General features: G+C 43.7%; 1 protein-coding gene across 2 annotated transcripts in view; it reads left to right on the top strand.

Annotated features, from left to right (window-relative positions):
* Positions 1-16609, top strand: part of EIF3L (eukaryotic translation initiation factor 3 subunit L) — an 89931-nt gene that overhangs the window by 18164 nt on the left and 55158 nt on the right. For both annotated transcript variants that reach the window (XM_073592612.1, XM_073592613.1), the window contains 3 exons: positions 6916-7070; positions 9683-9853; positions 9979-10112. In XM_073592612.1, the coding sequence (XP_073448713.1) occupies positions 6916-7070; positions 9683-9853; positions 9979-10112 (460 nt within the window). The remainder of the gene's footprint in view (positions 1-6915; positions 7071-9682; positions 9854-9978; positions 10113-16609) is intronic.

Raw genomic sequence — 16609 nt, 5'->3', positions numbered from 1 at the left:
CTGCTCAGTGATTGCAGTATTCTAGTCTGCATCTCCCCAAGGCAATACTTAAAATCTGGCCTGTTGGTGGGTCCCGAGGACTGGAGTTCAGAACCACTGGTCTATGCGGACAGCTTTACCCCAGATAACTGCATACTTAGATGTGCCTCTTTTAATCCTCAACCAAGTGAGTTGCTAAATGTTGTACGTTCATTAGATGTAACCATATTGCTACACTTGGAGACGCATCTCTTCTCTCTTATACTCTGTAGCTCCTGCTGGATTTTGCTTCTAATCCCCTTGTGGAGGCTGCCATTTGTGGATGGACATTTTATGGTTACACAACCTATCACATTGCTATAATCATTTTATATGGACTATAAACTGAAGGACTTATGAATAAATGGTTGTGGAACGAATCATCTGAGTTTCCATTATTTCTTATGGGGAAATTTGCTTTGATATATGAGTGCTTTGGATTACAAGCGTTTCCAAAACAAATAATGCTCGCAATCCAAGGTTTTACTGTAATTGCTTTTCTATCTTCTGTGTAGGGTGTGAGGCCATATATAGTGAATGCAGGGTCCTGGGTTTAGTAACACTTTAATAGAATGTACACTTTTACTTGTCATAAGAAACAATTCATTAATGGCTAGCTTAAATTGGCTCATTGCAGACCCATAAAGAAAAGCTCACTAACATGTAAGCAAATGAATCAAGATTAAACTAACTTGGATATTTATTTGCTCATTTATAGCTACAACACCTATGCTTCTGAGGTCCCCAGTACTAAAATAAACAAACATGTTTAAGCAGAATTAAGTGTTGTGGGGATGTGGGAGCTCTTGCAATAATGTTGAAGCATTCAGAACATACTTGAACGTTATGGCACAGTACCTGATAGGTCCAGGCTCAAGTCGCCCCTCTATCCCCTACCAATACTGCCATTCTTCTCACACCACCTTCTGGGTCTCACAGCACTCCTCTGCACATGCGAGCAGGAGTTAAATCATCACAACAATCTCTGCATGTGGAGCAGAAGCAGGGATATACAGTGCACATAAAAAAAAAAAAAAAAACCCATACGGTTACAGGGCAGAAGTTTTTGGGCAAAATAGATTAAGTATGACTTCTGCAAAAAAATAAAATCTAACTTTTTTTTTTTTTTTGTAATGCGTGTTCTGTTCTGCTTTTAATATTTTTCTACTTTGCTCCAACTAGGCTGAGCTGAACAAATCTCAGAAGACAGATCTAAAATGTCAAAAATTTCTTCTAAAACAGAATTTTTCTATAATATTTCTTCTTGTTTCGGGCTCCATGAGATCATGTTTGCTTTTTGCTGCTCTTGAATTCTTTACATTTTGTCCAACCCGCTGACTTTCTTGCTATACTTGCTAATCCCAGAAAATGTTTTTATTTCTCAAGTCATCTTCCAGGACGGCACACCTGAGAGATGAGAGGCTCCTCCCCACAGGAAACACAATCAATCAACAGCTGTTTTAAGTCCACACCCTTCCCCCTGATCCTCAGTTTTTGATTGTGTTTCTCCCTACACGGCGAAACTGTTTGTTTTTTTCCAAATGACCGAAGCCTGGGGCTGGTGGTCTCCCCCTGGGAGCCGGACCAAATGCCTGGGAAGCCTCTGGGTCTGGCAGGATATATTTATCCTTCCCGGGGGGGGGTTCCCCTATCCTTTCCTCAGGGGGGGGGGGGGCAGCAGAAACTGGGAAAGCCCCCCTGAGAGCTGAAGGCACCTGGGTACAGTGGTGTCCCCAGAACTTCAGGGGCCTTTATCCTGTCTCCCCCCCCCTTACCTGTCCGGACGTCCGTTCAGACGGGGGTGCTGGCCGTCGGTTCTTTCCAGGGGGATCGTATCCCCTGACTCCTGGGTCCCTGGTAGCTCGCGTGGGCTGCTAGGGAGGGCACCGCCTGAACGACCCGCGTTCTTACCCAGAAGGGAAGGCTGAGAGTCAGCAGGAGCAGGCACCCACATCCTCCTTTCGAGGAGGCACCAGTTTACTAATGGTGAATGTCTGCCTAAACCACCTCAGATGGGAATGAGGAACGTACGGCATTGCCCCCCCCATGTGTATATACTGACTGGACAGTGCAGGACACAGCCTAACCTTGCAGCTTCCTAAAGGGACAGCAGTTGTGGGGGGGCACTTTGGCGGCTATCCTCCTTGCGTGTGGGCCATAAGGATGGAAAAGCAAGCCCGGTGGCTGTGGCAAAAGGGGAAGACGACAACGGTGAGTCAAAAATCCCCAATCCCAGCCAGATAGTTTCTGGGCATTTGAGATAATCTCCCCTTGGGTCTGGATTCAAATAGCCCAGAAGCTTTTGCTAAAGACACCAGCCACAGCTCCCTCCTACTTCAGAGATGCTGTATGGTGGACAAGTGGTGCAGAGGAGCGAGTGTGCCTAAACCACCTCAGATGGGAAAGAGGTAGGTAAGGCATTTTTTTCCCCTTCCACCTGTATCTACTGAATGGTGCAGTGCAGGACCTAGGGTCTCCATAACAAAATAGCCCAGAAGCTACTGCTAAAAACCACCAGCCACAGCTTCCTCTTATAGCAGAGACACTGTGGTTATCACAACAGTAGGTTGCCAGCCTCTCCCTACATACCCGGTTGTGGTACATTAGTAGGGGTGAATACAGCAAAGAGGGTGACCTGGTAGAACAAAGAGTTCCTTACTGGCCAGGTATACCACTGAACAAGTTATTAATGGTGCAATGGTTGAAGGATTCAGGAGTAATCTCCCTTGCTCAGCAGGTGCACTAGGTTATCTGGCCCTATTAGCCCAGCTGCTAGGAATCTGCTTAAAGTTGCTCCAAGATGCTTAAAAGCTGACCTAACTCTCAACAATGTGGCAGGGACCAAGCTTCTGTGTAGCACAGTAGGGGTTCCCTTGTGACAGATCCTCCTTTTGGGGGTTGCTTGCTATGGGTAACTTTTCATAAGCTCCAACCTCCCACTCCACTCTTACATTGTGGTTATATTTTAATGCAGGGGGTAAGAAAAAACCTTTTTGTTGGTTTGGGCTACAGTCCACTCAGTGACAGATCTAAAAGCGATTTACCATAAATCGTTTTTCCTATATCCTTTGATTAAGGATTTTCTGTGCAAACATATGCAAGAGCTAGATGGCTATATGATTGCTTCTTTAAGGGCTGCAGGTGGCTATTTACCTCCAGGCTAAATTGGTAACCACCCTTTTCAAAGGTCTTATATTGATCTCTAGGGCTGGGCTCATTGAGACTTTAGTTACTGATCAGCCCCACCCGTGTATGAGCTGGCTAGCGTTTGCTCAATCTACGAAGGTAAGGTAGGAAAACAGCTACTATAGTAAGGTGTCCAACCATTTTATGATTGGTTCCTTCACTGGTGGTGAAGGATTAGTATCTACAGCCCAGGCTATGCCTATGAAATAAATTGCCCCTGTTTGGTTATTTCATAAAGGGATACACCATGACTCCTTCTTGGCTGCTCACCAGTAGACCTCAGTAGTGAAGGTTTGTCCTTGCTGGGGTGTTTGGTGGCACAACTAAAGTACACATTGAGATTTGTGACATCTCTGCTGAAGCTTGTTGGGTGTCCTTTATATCCTAAAGGTATTGCTTTGTTTGGCTACAGATCAGAAAATACAACAGGGAAGGTGGTCTGTACTTTCTGGTTTTGTGCCGCACGCCAGAAACGCACATCATTGAGTCTGGTGATGACATTTCTGCCCATAATTGTTATATTGCTGCACATCAGACCTACACAAGATTGGGGTCTGTCTGTGGGGTTTTTGTATCCTGTATTACTGCCTTATTGGTTGCTTATCAGAAAGGCAGCAGGAAAGATTGATGGCAGGGGTAGTACATATACTGCCTTTGGTAATCTGTACAGCACCACAAGGTGGCGTCGTGCTGATTCAGACAGCGCTATTAACGGCAATAGCTGCCGATTTTAGGCATGCGATTTGACATGTGAGTCGCATGCCAAATCGCTTCAATATGGATGTGCTATCTCTATTCAGAATTGTTAGATTGTTGCACATTAGAGATATACACGATTGAGGTTTGTCTGTGGGTCCTGTATTACTGCCTTATTGGTTGCTTAGCAGAAAGGTAGCAGTGAAGATGGATGGTCCTGATTTTGTTGGAAAATACAAATTGAACCTGTGCCATGGGTCGTACACATACTGCCATTGGTAATCGGTGCAGCACCACAAAGTGACGTTGTGCTGATTCAGACAGCGCTATTAACGGCAATGGCTGCCGATTTTTAGGCATGCGATTTGACATGTTGAGTCACATGCCAAATCACTTGAATATGGATGTGCTATCTCTATTCAAAATTGTTGTTGCACATCAGACACATACAAGATTGAAGGTTGTCTGTCCTTTATGTCTTTCATTTACTGCCTTATTGGCTGCATATCAGAAAGGACACAACAGTGAAGGTTGTTTGTCTTTTTCTGATTTGTTTTTGCTGCTCAGCAGGGAGATACATTGAGGGTGATGACATCTCTGCTCAGTATTGGTATATGCTACACATCAGACATACACAAAGATTGAACATTGTTTGTGTCCTGTATGTCCTATATTTACTGCCTTATCGTCCGTATATCAGAAAGGCACAGCAGTAAGTGGTGTTTCTCATTGATCTTCCTTCCTGTTTCTTAGGTATACACAGTAGGGGGTTGTTGGCTGCACTCCTCCAGGGAGCCACAGCATGGGGACCCCTTGTTTGTTCGACCCGAAAACTGCTTTTCCTGCGACCTATGTAATCTTGAGGTCTGTGGTTCCGTAAGCAGGGACTGCTGGAGACGCTGCGACCTGGAGTCGCACAGTCATGAATGGTACCCTTTGGAAGCCATAGTATATGACTTCTCATGCGTCTTGCAGTCCCAAGTGGCAGGTTGGGTCGCACGGGTGTGGGAACCCTAAGCTTATCTGTCCCTTCTGGTTCAGGTTTTGCAACGCAGCAGGAATACTCATTGTGGAGTTATTGCCTTATTTTGCTGTAGACCAGAAAGATCGCAGCTGTAAAGGCTGTCTGTTGTTTGTTTGTTTTTTATGTTGCTGCACAGCAGAAGTACTCAACATTGAAGCTTGTTGGTGCTTTGTTTCATATTGCCTTACCTTATGGCACTTCAGAAAAACACAATGCTGTAGGTTGCTTGTGTTCTTTCTCTGTTGGTTCTATGTAACTGCACTACAGAACTGCATAACAGGAAAGATTGTCTTATAACTGTACTTGGTGGTTCGTCATAAATGCGCAACATAGAAGTTTGTGTCTTTCTGTCTTCTCTTTATAGCCTTGTTTTGCTGTACATCAGTAAAACACCACTGTAAAAGGGGGTTCCCGTCCTTTCTGTATTTACCAGTTATGACCTAGCTAGCTGCACTTCAGAAATGCGCAGCATTTAAGGTGTGTTTGTGTCTTAATGCTTATATATTGGCCGCACATCAGAAAACCAGACTGAGGTTCAGATTTGGGTCTCTTCCCATATTTGATATTTTGGTTTAGCTAGTCACAATCAGATACACAACATTGTTGTCTATGCTTGTGTCCTTTCTGTCTAAATCTATTGTGCTATGTCCACAATCTATGATTTTTTTTTTTATTTGTGATATTAATAATACATGTATCACCTTTTTGTATTTCAGCCTTCTCTTCCGTGGAAGGGCCAGGAGTTCTGGCTGCAGATGTCACATGTCAGAATGCCTCGACCCCTTACATTCCGGGATGCCAGAGCCATTTCCTAGGGTTGAAGCCCAGTAGAGTTATGGGTCACTGGAGGAAGGCGATAATGAATCGCCCTGTTTAATAAGAACTTAGGAAGTTCGGTTCAGAGGAGTTTTATGGCCTGAAGATGAAGTATAAACATGTATACCCGACCAAATAGGTTACAGCTCGGTGCATGGCCTTCATTTTGCCCTTCTAGCAAAACTAGATGTAGCAATATGAGTGTTCTTCTCCTGCTATAGATGTTAGTCTCCTGAGTAGGCTCTCAGGCGTAAGTAAAACTATAGATTGGGCATGCCTTAAACCCAGGGATTAAGTTTTTGTTACCCTTGTTTCCCTTAAGTAGGTTTCCCTTCAGTCTTTGCTGACGTAAAGATAAAAATGAACAAAAAGGGGTTGTCTGTCAGGGGCCCCCTTTTTTTTTGTTTATTTCCCTGGACAGGGTTGTGTTAAGACAGGCCCCCTTATGGATCAATGTAGTGTCCTTGTCTTAAAACACAGGTCTCCGATTAATCTTTTTAGTGGTTCTAAACAGCACCTATAGGCAGAATAGGCCATTGTTGGTAGATGTGTGACAGGCAACATTGATAACCTACAAGTTTAACATGTTTTCTGATTCCATCTTTAAGAGCCCACTCCACCTAGATCCTGCATCCGAAACAGAGAAGGCAGGGACACCGGTGGAGTAGACCGGCAGATCAGCCGCATGATCCAGCTAAGATACCTTCATCAAGCATATGGAGTAAAGGTAAAGCTTACTGCAGAACCGAGGTTCGCCAAGAGGGTCTTGCAGTGGTCCCACCCTAAGGTAGGCCTGAGGTACTTGATTATCCTCTCAGGTGCGCCGTCCTGGAAGATAACTTGAGAAAAGTACTAGTTACTTACCGGTAACTGTCTTTCTGGGAAATCTTCCCGGACGGCAGGCCTACTTCCCACCCGTTGGAGGAGGGAAAATTTTAGAACACTAGAAGGTGAGTACCTATGAGGAATGATTTCCCTTGTGAACCAGGTTCAGGAGTTACTTCTCTACAAACTGAGGATCAGGGGGAAGGGTGTGGACTTAAAACAGCTGTTGATTGATTGTGTTTCCTGTGGGGAGGAGCCTCTCATCTCTCAGGTGTGCCGTCCTGGAAGATTTCCCAGAAAGACAGTTACCGGTAAGTAACTAGTACTTTTTTTTCTTCCTTTTTCCACAGGGGACCCGGAAAGCGTGGCTGGAGAATATGGCAGACACTCTCTTTATAAGATGCTTGGGTACTTCAGCTTGGTTGGCTTGCTGCGTCTACACTCACTGCTGGGAGACTATTACCAGGCCATCAAGGTGTTGGAAAATATAGAGCTCAACAAGAAGGTATGATCCCCTGCTGAAGAGATTTTTTCAAATCTCACTGGGGAACAATAAACTTTGAAGTGCTACGGTACTCACTCTAGGTTCAGAGCTGTCAAATCCCAGCTGGCAGTGTTGGGTTAGAGGCAAATTCGGGACCCTTTGCCCCCATCTGCTTGACTTGAGTAAGACATTAAACTAGTTCTAAAAGCTGAATGTTTTTTACCTTGTATTCTAAAAACTTTGTGTGCAGCTGCTCCCACAGCCCTTCTAAGGCTTTATTCACACCTATTCGTTTTTTGGTGCTTTTTGTAGACATGCACTGCAGTTATTTTAACATGGTTTCCTATATGACATGTTAACATCTATGTTTTTTTTTTTTTTTTTTTTTTTTTTTTTTTTAATGCAAAATGGTGCTTTTTTTTTTTGTTTTGAAAGACTTAATTGGAGAAGCTGCAGAAAAGCATGTAGTGTGTTTTTTGCCAAAATTTGCGTTTTTCAATCTGCCCAACAACAAATTGACCAAAAAAAAATGTAAAAAATTGCAAATCGTGGTAAAATTGCGTGTGAAAAAAACGCAAAACACACTGCAGAAACGGATCAAAAGCAAACTGCATAGGTGTGAACCAAGCCTAATACTTACCGAGCTCCCTCTTGATTCAGCGATGTGCATGACGTGAGAGCATTGACTTTCCGGGGATTCTCCCCCCCTCATTGGCTGAGACCGCAGCGGGAGCCGATGCAAGCTGCTTTCTCTGGGGACACTTAACAGGAGGGGAAGTGCCAGGAGATCCGGCGGGGGACATGGAAAGAGGAGGTTTGGGGGCTGCGCAGAGCAGGTTTGACATGTTTGTTATTTTTAAAGAAAAAAAATGTTTGTCTTTTAATATCACTTTAAGGTGTAGTGTAATTAGATTTGATGCCTCCATAAAGATAACCTATATTCAGCAACTCTGCATTGTGGGCGCTAATTGCAGTGTTGGCTTTATTCACTTTTACCAATGCATGTCTGCTTTGGCTGTCATGTGACCTGAAATAAATTACTGTTGAATCTACGTATATCTGACTTGCCCATCTGCTAATGTGAAAGGGACATAATGTTTGAGGTTTAGGTTTCCTTTTTAATTGCATATTAAAATGCAGAGAGATAAGAACTGGAACTCTATACCCCCCCCCCCCCCCCGATACTATTAGGCACCATTCACACTTGAGTCCACTTTCTCCCTGAATGTGTACTTATCTATACTTATATTTAAATTCCCTACATAGTAAAGTCATTGGATGTTTGAAGAATGAATACATCCTATGTAATGTAGCAAAATGGAATTTTATGGGGAATATTTACTGGACATCACATACCTAAAAACGTTCTCCAAAAAAATCTCTAAGAAAGTTATGAAGCCTCTACCTATATACTTGAATGGAATAGGTGTCACAAATCCAAGCGCAATTCACCACTTGTAAACCTCCCCTTTAAACTGTTTGAGGATGGGCGGATACTTACAAGGGATGGACGATGTAAAAGGAGCCCCCGTACACCGCCCCAACGTCCAGATGAAGCTACGCAATAGCACTGTGAAACGTGTTGATGTCACTTCCGCCCGGACGCCACGCTACGGCTCTATCCCCCATAGTGTTGGCGAATACCAGGAAGGAGACAGAGGAGTCTGTATATGTGACGGGTGTAGTGGGAAGTCCCCAAACCTGGGATTCAGAGTCCCGTGTTGGAACTGTGTGTTAGCCAATGCATCTGGAGAGATACCGGCTACTGAACAACCCTACTCCCACTCGTTGAGAGATACCCATATACATGGCGATGGCAATATCACCTTGATCTATTTTAAACGAGGAGGGCCATACACAAACCTGAACTTATAACTTCTACAAATGGTAACATATAGTAACGCTGATATTACTTGTACTCCCCATTTATCCACAACAAGCATGCACAGTTGGTTTGCGAGGAGATTAGCACACAGGGACTCTAGCTAAGGCCAAATCCCTACATGGGCCCGTTTTGGAGGTGACGGTATGGACATTGTGGAACGGGCTTCTTTCTATGGACCATAGGTCCTTAGTATTTTGAACAATCCATAGTCCCACTATAAGAGTAGCATCCAGTCAGTTTTTCTGGCCCCCTCTATACTCCTCTCCCCTTCCTTGGCTCGAGCCTCCAGGGGGATTGGTACAGGCCTGCTCCATACACAGGGTTCTGTCATACTGGTATTACCCAGTATGGTATTGTCCCAATTCACCAGGTGTCCGGACGTTTTTTCTGTATTATATGTTACATGTTTTGTGATGTATGTCCTACATGTATGTGACATTGTTTGGCTTGTTTATTATGGTCGGCCAAACTAGATATAAGCAGCCCTATATTAACATTTGTATTCACTAACCATGTTTTAAACCATCAGTAAAGTATTTATACTTTATCTTATTTGAATGAACTCTGTTATTTTCAAAAGCCCGCTTTTCTTCCCCATCACCTGTTTGGGACGCTTTTTTGTATGCTATTTAGGGCTGAATAACAGATACACTTTAGATAAACATGTTTTTTTCAAGCCTTCTATTTTTATATGCATAGAGAAAAGAAGGAATTTTTGCCTATTTTGCTCTTTTTTATCTTTTATCAGAGTATGTACTCCCGTGTACCAGAATGCCAGGTCACCACTTATTACTATGTTGGTTTTGCTTATCTTATGATGAGAAGATACCAGGATGCAATACGTGTCTTTGCCAACATCCTGCTTTATATTCAAAGGACCAAAAGTATGTTCCAGAGGACAACATACAAGTATGAGATGGTGAGAAGCCTCTGCCGTTCAGCTTAATTGTGTGTTTTTTTTTTTGTTTTTTTTTTTGTTTTTTTTTTTGTTTTTTTTTTCTCCAGTTCTGTTTTTCTAACCTACCTTTTTTTTTCTCTGTACAGATCAATAAGCAGAACGAACAGATGCATGGCTTGCTGGCCATTGCCTTGACTATGTATCCTATGCGCATTGATGAGAGCATTCACACACAGTTGAGAGAAAAATATGGTGACAAGATGCTGCGCATGCAGAAGGGGTAAGAAAGTGTGCTGGGTTTTAACCACTTCCATACCACGCCTATTCTGGCACTCCTCTCCTACATCATCATTTGTATGCTAGAAAATTACTCCCCAAACATTGTTTTTTTAGCAGAGACCCTAGGGAATAAAATGGCGGTCGTTGCAACTTTTAATGTCACACGGTATTTGCGCAAAAAATTTTCATTAAATAACAAAACAGCAATTTTTTTGTATAATGTGAAAGATGATGTTACGCCGAATAAATTAGATACTTAAACCGTCACGCTTTAAAATTGCGCACGCTTGTGAAATAGCGCCAAACTTTGGCACTTAAAAATCTCCAAAGGCGACGCTTTAAATTTTTTTACAGGATACTAGTTCAGAGTAAGATGAGGTCTAGTGCTATAATTGTTGCACTTTCTCTAATGCCCTGTACACACTATCGGAATTTCCGTCAGAAAAAACTTGGATGGTTTTTCCGACGGAGTTACGCTCAAGCTTGCCTTGCATACACATAGTCACACAAGTTCTCTGAACTTTCGACCGTCAAGAACGTGGTGACGTACAACACTACGACGAGCCAAGAAAATGAAGTTCAATGCTTCTGAGCATGCGTCGAATTGTTTCTGAGCATGCGTGATTTTTTGCGCGTCCGAATTGCATACAGACTAACACATTTTCGGATAGGATCTTTTTCAAAACTAAAAATAGAGAACCTGCTCTCAATCTTTTGCTAGCTGGAATTCTGCCAGCAAAAGTCCGATGGAGCATACACACGGTCAAAATTTCTGGCCAAAAGCTCACATCCGACTTTTGCTGGCGGAATTTCTGATCGTGTGTACGGGGCATTACACACGTGGCGATACCTCACATGTGTGATTTGAACGCTGTTTACATATGTGGGCGCAACTTAGGTGTATGTTTGCTTCTGTGTGCGAGAACACGGGGGGGGAGGGGTGCTTTCAATATTGAATTTTTACACTTTCTCTTGAATTTTTTTTTTTTCTTTTTCATACATCATGGGACAGAGTCAGGCTAATATTTATTACCTGCTGGTTATACTTAATCTCAAGGTGAATGGACACTGGTAGACCAAAGGTCTTTAGACCGGAAGTGATCCCCTATATAACCCCTCCCATACAGGATGTACTTCAGTTTTTAACCAGTGTCTGCAAGGTGGATGGCGCGGTTGTTTGAGCTCCAGGTCTCTAGTCCCACAAACTGTTCTTAAATGAATCAAGGGATTGACTGATGGGATCCATTTGACACAGGCTTTTTATATGCTTAGAGATAAATGGTACCCGAGCCTCGCAAAGAAGACTCAAGATCCTGTGAGATTTTGCACAGCGCTAAGGCATCTGCAGGGTGCTGTACAGGTCCAAGGGAATGGACCCTAAACCTAAAAAAGGTACCCAGTCCTTGAAGTTCCTCAAGTGACAGGAACCCGCCGTGATGGGTGAAGTTTGGGCTCTTAGTTTCTAAGCTGTATAATGTGGAGAACAGCGGCGCTTATCTGAGTGCAGTGTATTAAAATGCTAAATGATGAATTTATTAAGATAAAAAAATAAAATAAGAATTAACTCACAGGGTAAGGGTTAAAATGGCTACACAGCGAGCCTCCCCTTGTGACTAGCCATTATAACCCTTACCCTGTGAGTTAATTCTTATTTTATTTTATCTTTAACTTATCATTCATTTTAATATACTGCACTCGCGCTGTTTAAAGAGCTGCTTCCTCTTCCACAGCTGGCTCCACCTCTAGAGCGCTATATACATCTTTAACCCATCAAACTTGTTCCTAACCCATTTGATAGCCTGAACTGAACTTTCCGGGGTCCAAGTTACCCCCGACCACTGGATGGTGCGCCATTACGCCTTGGTTCACCATGGCGCACGTGCGTTCGTAAGAGTGCTGCTGTGTTCAGCAGTTTTTTGTTTGGCGGCCATGACGCAAGAGCGCCGTTGGACTTAGCAGTTTGTTTGGCGGCCATAGCACACGCAGCTTCACCGCACATGCGCAGTAGCCTTTATCTGCGTGTACGAAGATTTGCTTCATACGCGAATACAGCCACGCCCGTTCACCGGGACCAAGCACATGCATGCGCACACATAAACAGAACGTTCCGGCGCACAGCCAGCTTATTTAAGCTGTATATGCCAAGCATGCGGTGCTTCCAGAAGGCAGCTGTGGGACACAGAGCACACTCTGAACAGGCACTTGCAGAGGTTCATTTCTCCTTACCCGGGTCACGTGAGTCACCAAGTGTTGCTTGGCAGGCTAAAGGTGCTTAGCAGGATTGTTGCATAGGGGCTTGGTGAGCCCTATTAAAGGATTTTCCTTCTGAGGTGTTTTAACCACTTGCTTACTGGGCACTTAAACCCCCCTCCTATCCAGACCAATTTTCAGCTTTCAGCGCTCTCACATTTTGAATGACAATTACTCAGTCATGCAACACTGTACCCAAATGATTTTTTTGTCCTTTTTTTCATACAAATAGAGCTTTCTTTTGGTGGTATTTGATCACCTCCCTGGGTTTTTTATTTTTTGTACTATAAATGAAAAAAGACCGAAAATTTTGAAAAAAAACAAATTTTTCTTAATTTCTGTGATTTGCAAATTAGTAATTTTTCTTCATAATTTTTGGCCACAATTTATAATGCTACATATCTTTGGTCAAAATATCCAAAAATTAGTGGAAATTATTTGGTCTGTGTGAAAGTTTGAGTCTACAAGCTATGGTGCAAATCATAAAAAATCTTATGTACTTGGTGGCCTATCTCATTTCTTGAGACCCTAACAAGCCAGAAAAGTACAAATGCCCCCCAAATAACCCCTTTTGGAAAGTAGACATTGCAATGTATTTAGTTAGAGGCATGGTGAGTTATTTGAAGTTGTAATTTTTTCCCACAATTCTTTGCAAAATTGAGATTTTTTTTTTTTTTTTTCCCCCACAATATTGTCATTGTAATAGCTTATTTCTCTCACATAGCTTGTGTATACCACAAATGACACCCCAAAATACATTCTGCTACTCCTGAGTATAGCGATACCACATGTGTGGGACTTTTTCACTGCCTGGCCACATACAGAGGCCCAACATGCAGCACCAAGTGTTCTAGGAGCATAAATTATACATCACATTTCTCAACCACCTATTACACTTTTGAAGGCCCTAGAGCACCAGGACAATGGAAACACCCACAAAATGACCCCATTTTGGAAAGCTAACACCCCAACGTATAATCTCTGAGGCATAATGAGTCTTTTGAACGGTTCTTTTTTTTCCAGAAGTTTTTGGAAAATGTGGGGGGAAAAAATGAAACCGCATTTTTTTTACACAAAGTTGTCCGTTTATAAGATATCTCCAACACATAACATTTAGATAGCAAAAATGACACCCCAAAATACATTCTGCTACTCCTGAGTATGGCGATACCACATGTGTGAGACTTCTACACAGCCTGGCCACATACAGAGATCGAACATGCAAGGAACACCGTCAGGTGTTCCAGGGACACATAGCATGTACATACCAAGAATTACACCCCAAAATACATTATGCTGAGCAAAGCGTAAACAAAAGATTACCTGTGGTTGTAGTAGCGCAGTTGTACACAGGAGGATAGCACTGGTCCAGGCAGCAGGCAGGGACTTGGTCAGCAACGGCGAACACAATTGTCCAGGCAGCAGGCAGGGTTACTGTCCATATAAAGTCCACGGTCAGTGTAGGCAGAGATATTGTCAGCAGTGCCAAAAATATTGGTCCTGGTAGTAGGCAGGTCCATGTGGTGTGGTCAGTGTGACAGGCAGAGGCATGATGGCAGGAAGTCCTACAGGCAGAAGTAGGGCCTCGTTCAGGACAGAATGGGGACAGGGGTAGAGGCTTCTCCCACCCAAATCTCTTTGAAGCCTCAGTCTCCAGACCCTAATCTAGGATTGAGAAAACAAAAAAAATTGTTTTCTTCATCCAGAAAAACAATTCTGGAGCCCCTCGCATATGTGAGACCCCTGTGTTGAATCCCACTAGTCCAGTTGCAGGGTACAAGATCAGTCCATGAGGCAGGCAAAAAACATGGTCAAACAGTCCAAGGTCAGTTCCAGATCAGGCAGAGGTATGTACAGAATCGTCAGAAGCATGGTCGAATAACAAGCCAGGGTCAGTTACAGAGCTGGCAGTGGCATAAGAGGTGTGAGGGTAAATTGCAGGAACTGAGGCATACGTTTACCATACTTCACTAATAATTTACTGAAGTATGGTAACGGCGAAAAAATTCACCTATGCAGAGGCCTGGTTCGGAAGGACATTGTGCACAATAAAAAGATGTCTCTTCTGAATCCTGCTCTGGTACACACCTTACATTTTTTTGCCGTTGTTGGTTTGGGAGGGATTTTATCAGGAAAGTGGCGTTCGGAGAGTCGACTTAGAACGTCTGATCGGATATTTTCTGGTGGGCCGTTCGGGACTATAAGGGCAGTGAAAACTTCCTCCTGGTAGCCAAGGAAGCGTTTGGGGTTTTGGCTGAAGTTACGATAAATTACATATGAATTGTATATGGCCAATTGAAAAAAATTGTGACTTTTTTATACCAATGGTATGTCCGTCTTGTGGCAAGGTATGGTTCCAGCATTTGGTCATTGAAGTCGACTCCCCCCATAAACAAATTATAATCATAGATGCATTTAGGTTTTTGTATGGGGCCATTCCTTCTGGGGATTTCCACGAAGGTATCATTGTGGATTGAAGACAACATGTAGACATCTCTTTTGTCCCTCCACTTCACTGGCAAAATCTCGTTGTTTGGTAGACTTGCCGTTTCTCCTTTTCTCAATTTCTTATTGACAAGACTTTGAGGAAAGCCCTTCTGGTTCTTTTTTACAGGGCCACATGCTGGCGTCTTCTTCCGGTGAAGGTTGTGGAACAGGGGCAGAGATGTGTAGAAGTTGTCTACCTGTAAATTGTAGCCTTTTTCCAGTAGGGGGTTTATGAGGTCCCAAACAATTTTCCTGCTTGATCCCAAGTAGTCTGGGCAATTAGGGGGTTGCAGCTGGGTGTCCTTCCCTTCGTACACTTTGAAGGCATATATGTAACCTGTGACTCGGTCACATCATTTGTATACCTTCACCTCATAGCGGGCCCTTTTACTGGGTATAAATTGTTTTATTTTAAGCCTGCCACTAAATTTAACAAGGGACTCATCCACACATATGTTTTTGGTCCGGGGTAAACAGCTGGGGGAATACTTCAGATAAATAATTTAAAAGTGGCCGAATTTTGAAAGGCCTGTCCATAATTTGGGTCATTTCGGGGAGGGCACTGGGTATTGTCATTTGAAATGAAGGAACCTCATCATGAGGTATCGGTTTCTGTGCATTACCTTGGAGAATACTGGCATGGGGTGGGTTGACCAATAGGACATCAAAGTGTTTTTTTTTTTTTTTTTTTTGTGAGTCCCATATTAAATGTGAGGCCTAAAAAAACCTTCAACTCCTCCACCGTTAGGTCTCTCCACTCGTAGGGACGGGCATAGTAGGACGTTGGATTATTTAAAATAAATTGCTGTGCATAAAGGTTGCACTGGGCCGCAATATTTGATAGCATATCTTCGGTAAAAATTAAATTAAAAAAATGCATTGGGGAAAAATTCTGTGTCCACCTGGACTCCTGGCTGGGCAGTGAAAGGGGGAATGTTGGCTTCTCTTGAATTAGGAGGAAGCCACAAGGGGTTCTGCAGGGCATAGGGAAGGTTGGCACGGGTCCTTGGCCTTTCTTGCCGAGGTACTGCTGTGCTGGTGGATGGTACTGCTGTGCTGGTGGATGGTACTGCTGTGCTGGTGGATGGCACTGCTGTGCTGGTGGATGGCACTGCGGTGCTGGTGGATGCCACTGCCTCCTCACCAGAACGCCTTCGTTTGGCAGGCCGAATATCTTCCTCCTCTGAGTCACTCGGTGTTCCACTACTGAGGACTGGCTCATAATTTATGTCCGACTCAGAATCGGAGTCTGAAAGGGAATATGAAAAAGAGAGCTCCCCGTCGCTCTCGTCGGCCTGGGAATGTATTTGGAACGCCTCCTCGGCGGAAAAGCATCTTTTGGACATGGTTGCTGGTGGTGATGCGACTACACAGGTGTGTGCTAAGCCCGCACTGATGAGGCAGAACAGATGGGCACTGATGAGGTGGCACAGATGGGCACTGATTTCACAGATGGGCACTGATGAGGTGGCACAGGTGGGCACTGATGAGGTGGGCACTGATTGTGAAGATGTGCAAATGGACACTGATCACCGATTGGCACAGATGGGGCACCGTACTGATTGGCACTGTAGGCACAGTAAAAAGATTTTTGGAAATTTGCAGATCGCTGACATATATTCTCTCCCTCTCTCTCTCTCTCCTCACACGCTGTCTCTGTGTGAGGAGAGAGAGCCGGCAATGAGAGATGATCTCAGTTGTTTACATTTGAGATCATCGCTCATTGGCCATCGCGATCGCGCTGTAAATGGCCGCTGTGAT

Source organism: Aquarana catesbeiana, linkage group LG07 (genome assembly GCF_042186555.1).
Source record: "Aquarana catesbeiana isolate 2022-GZ linkage group LG07, ASM4218655v1, whole genome shotgun sequence".
In the NCBI taxonomy this organism is placed as follows: domain Eukaryota; kingdom Metazoa; phylum Chordata; class Amphibia; order Anura; family Ranidae; genus Aquarana; species Aquarana catesbeiana.
This window is presented reverse-complemented; position numbering and strand designations above follow the sequence as displayed.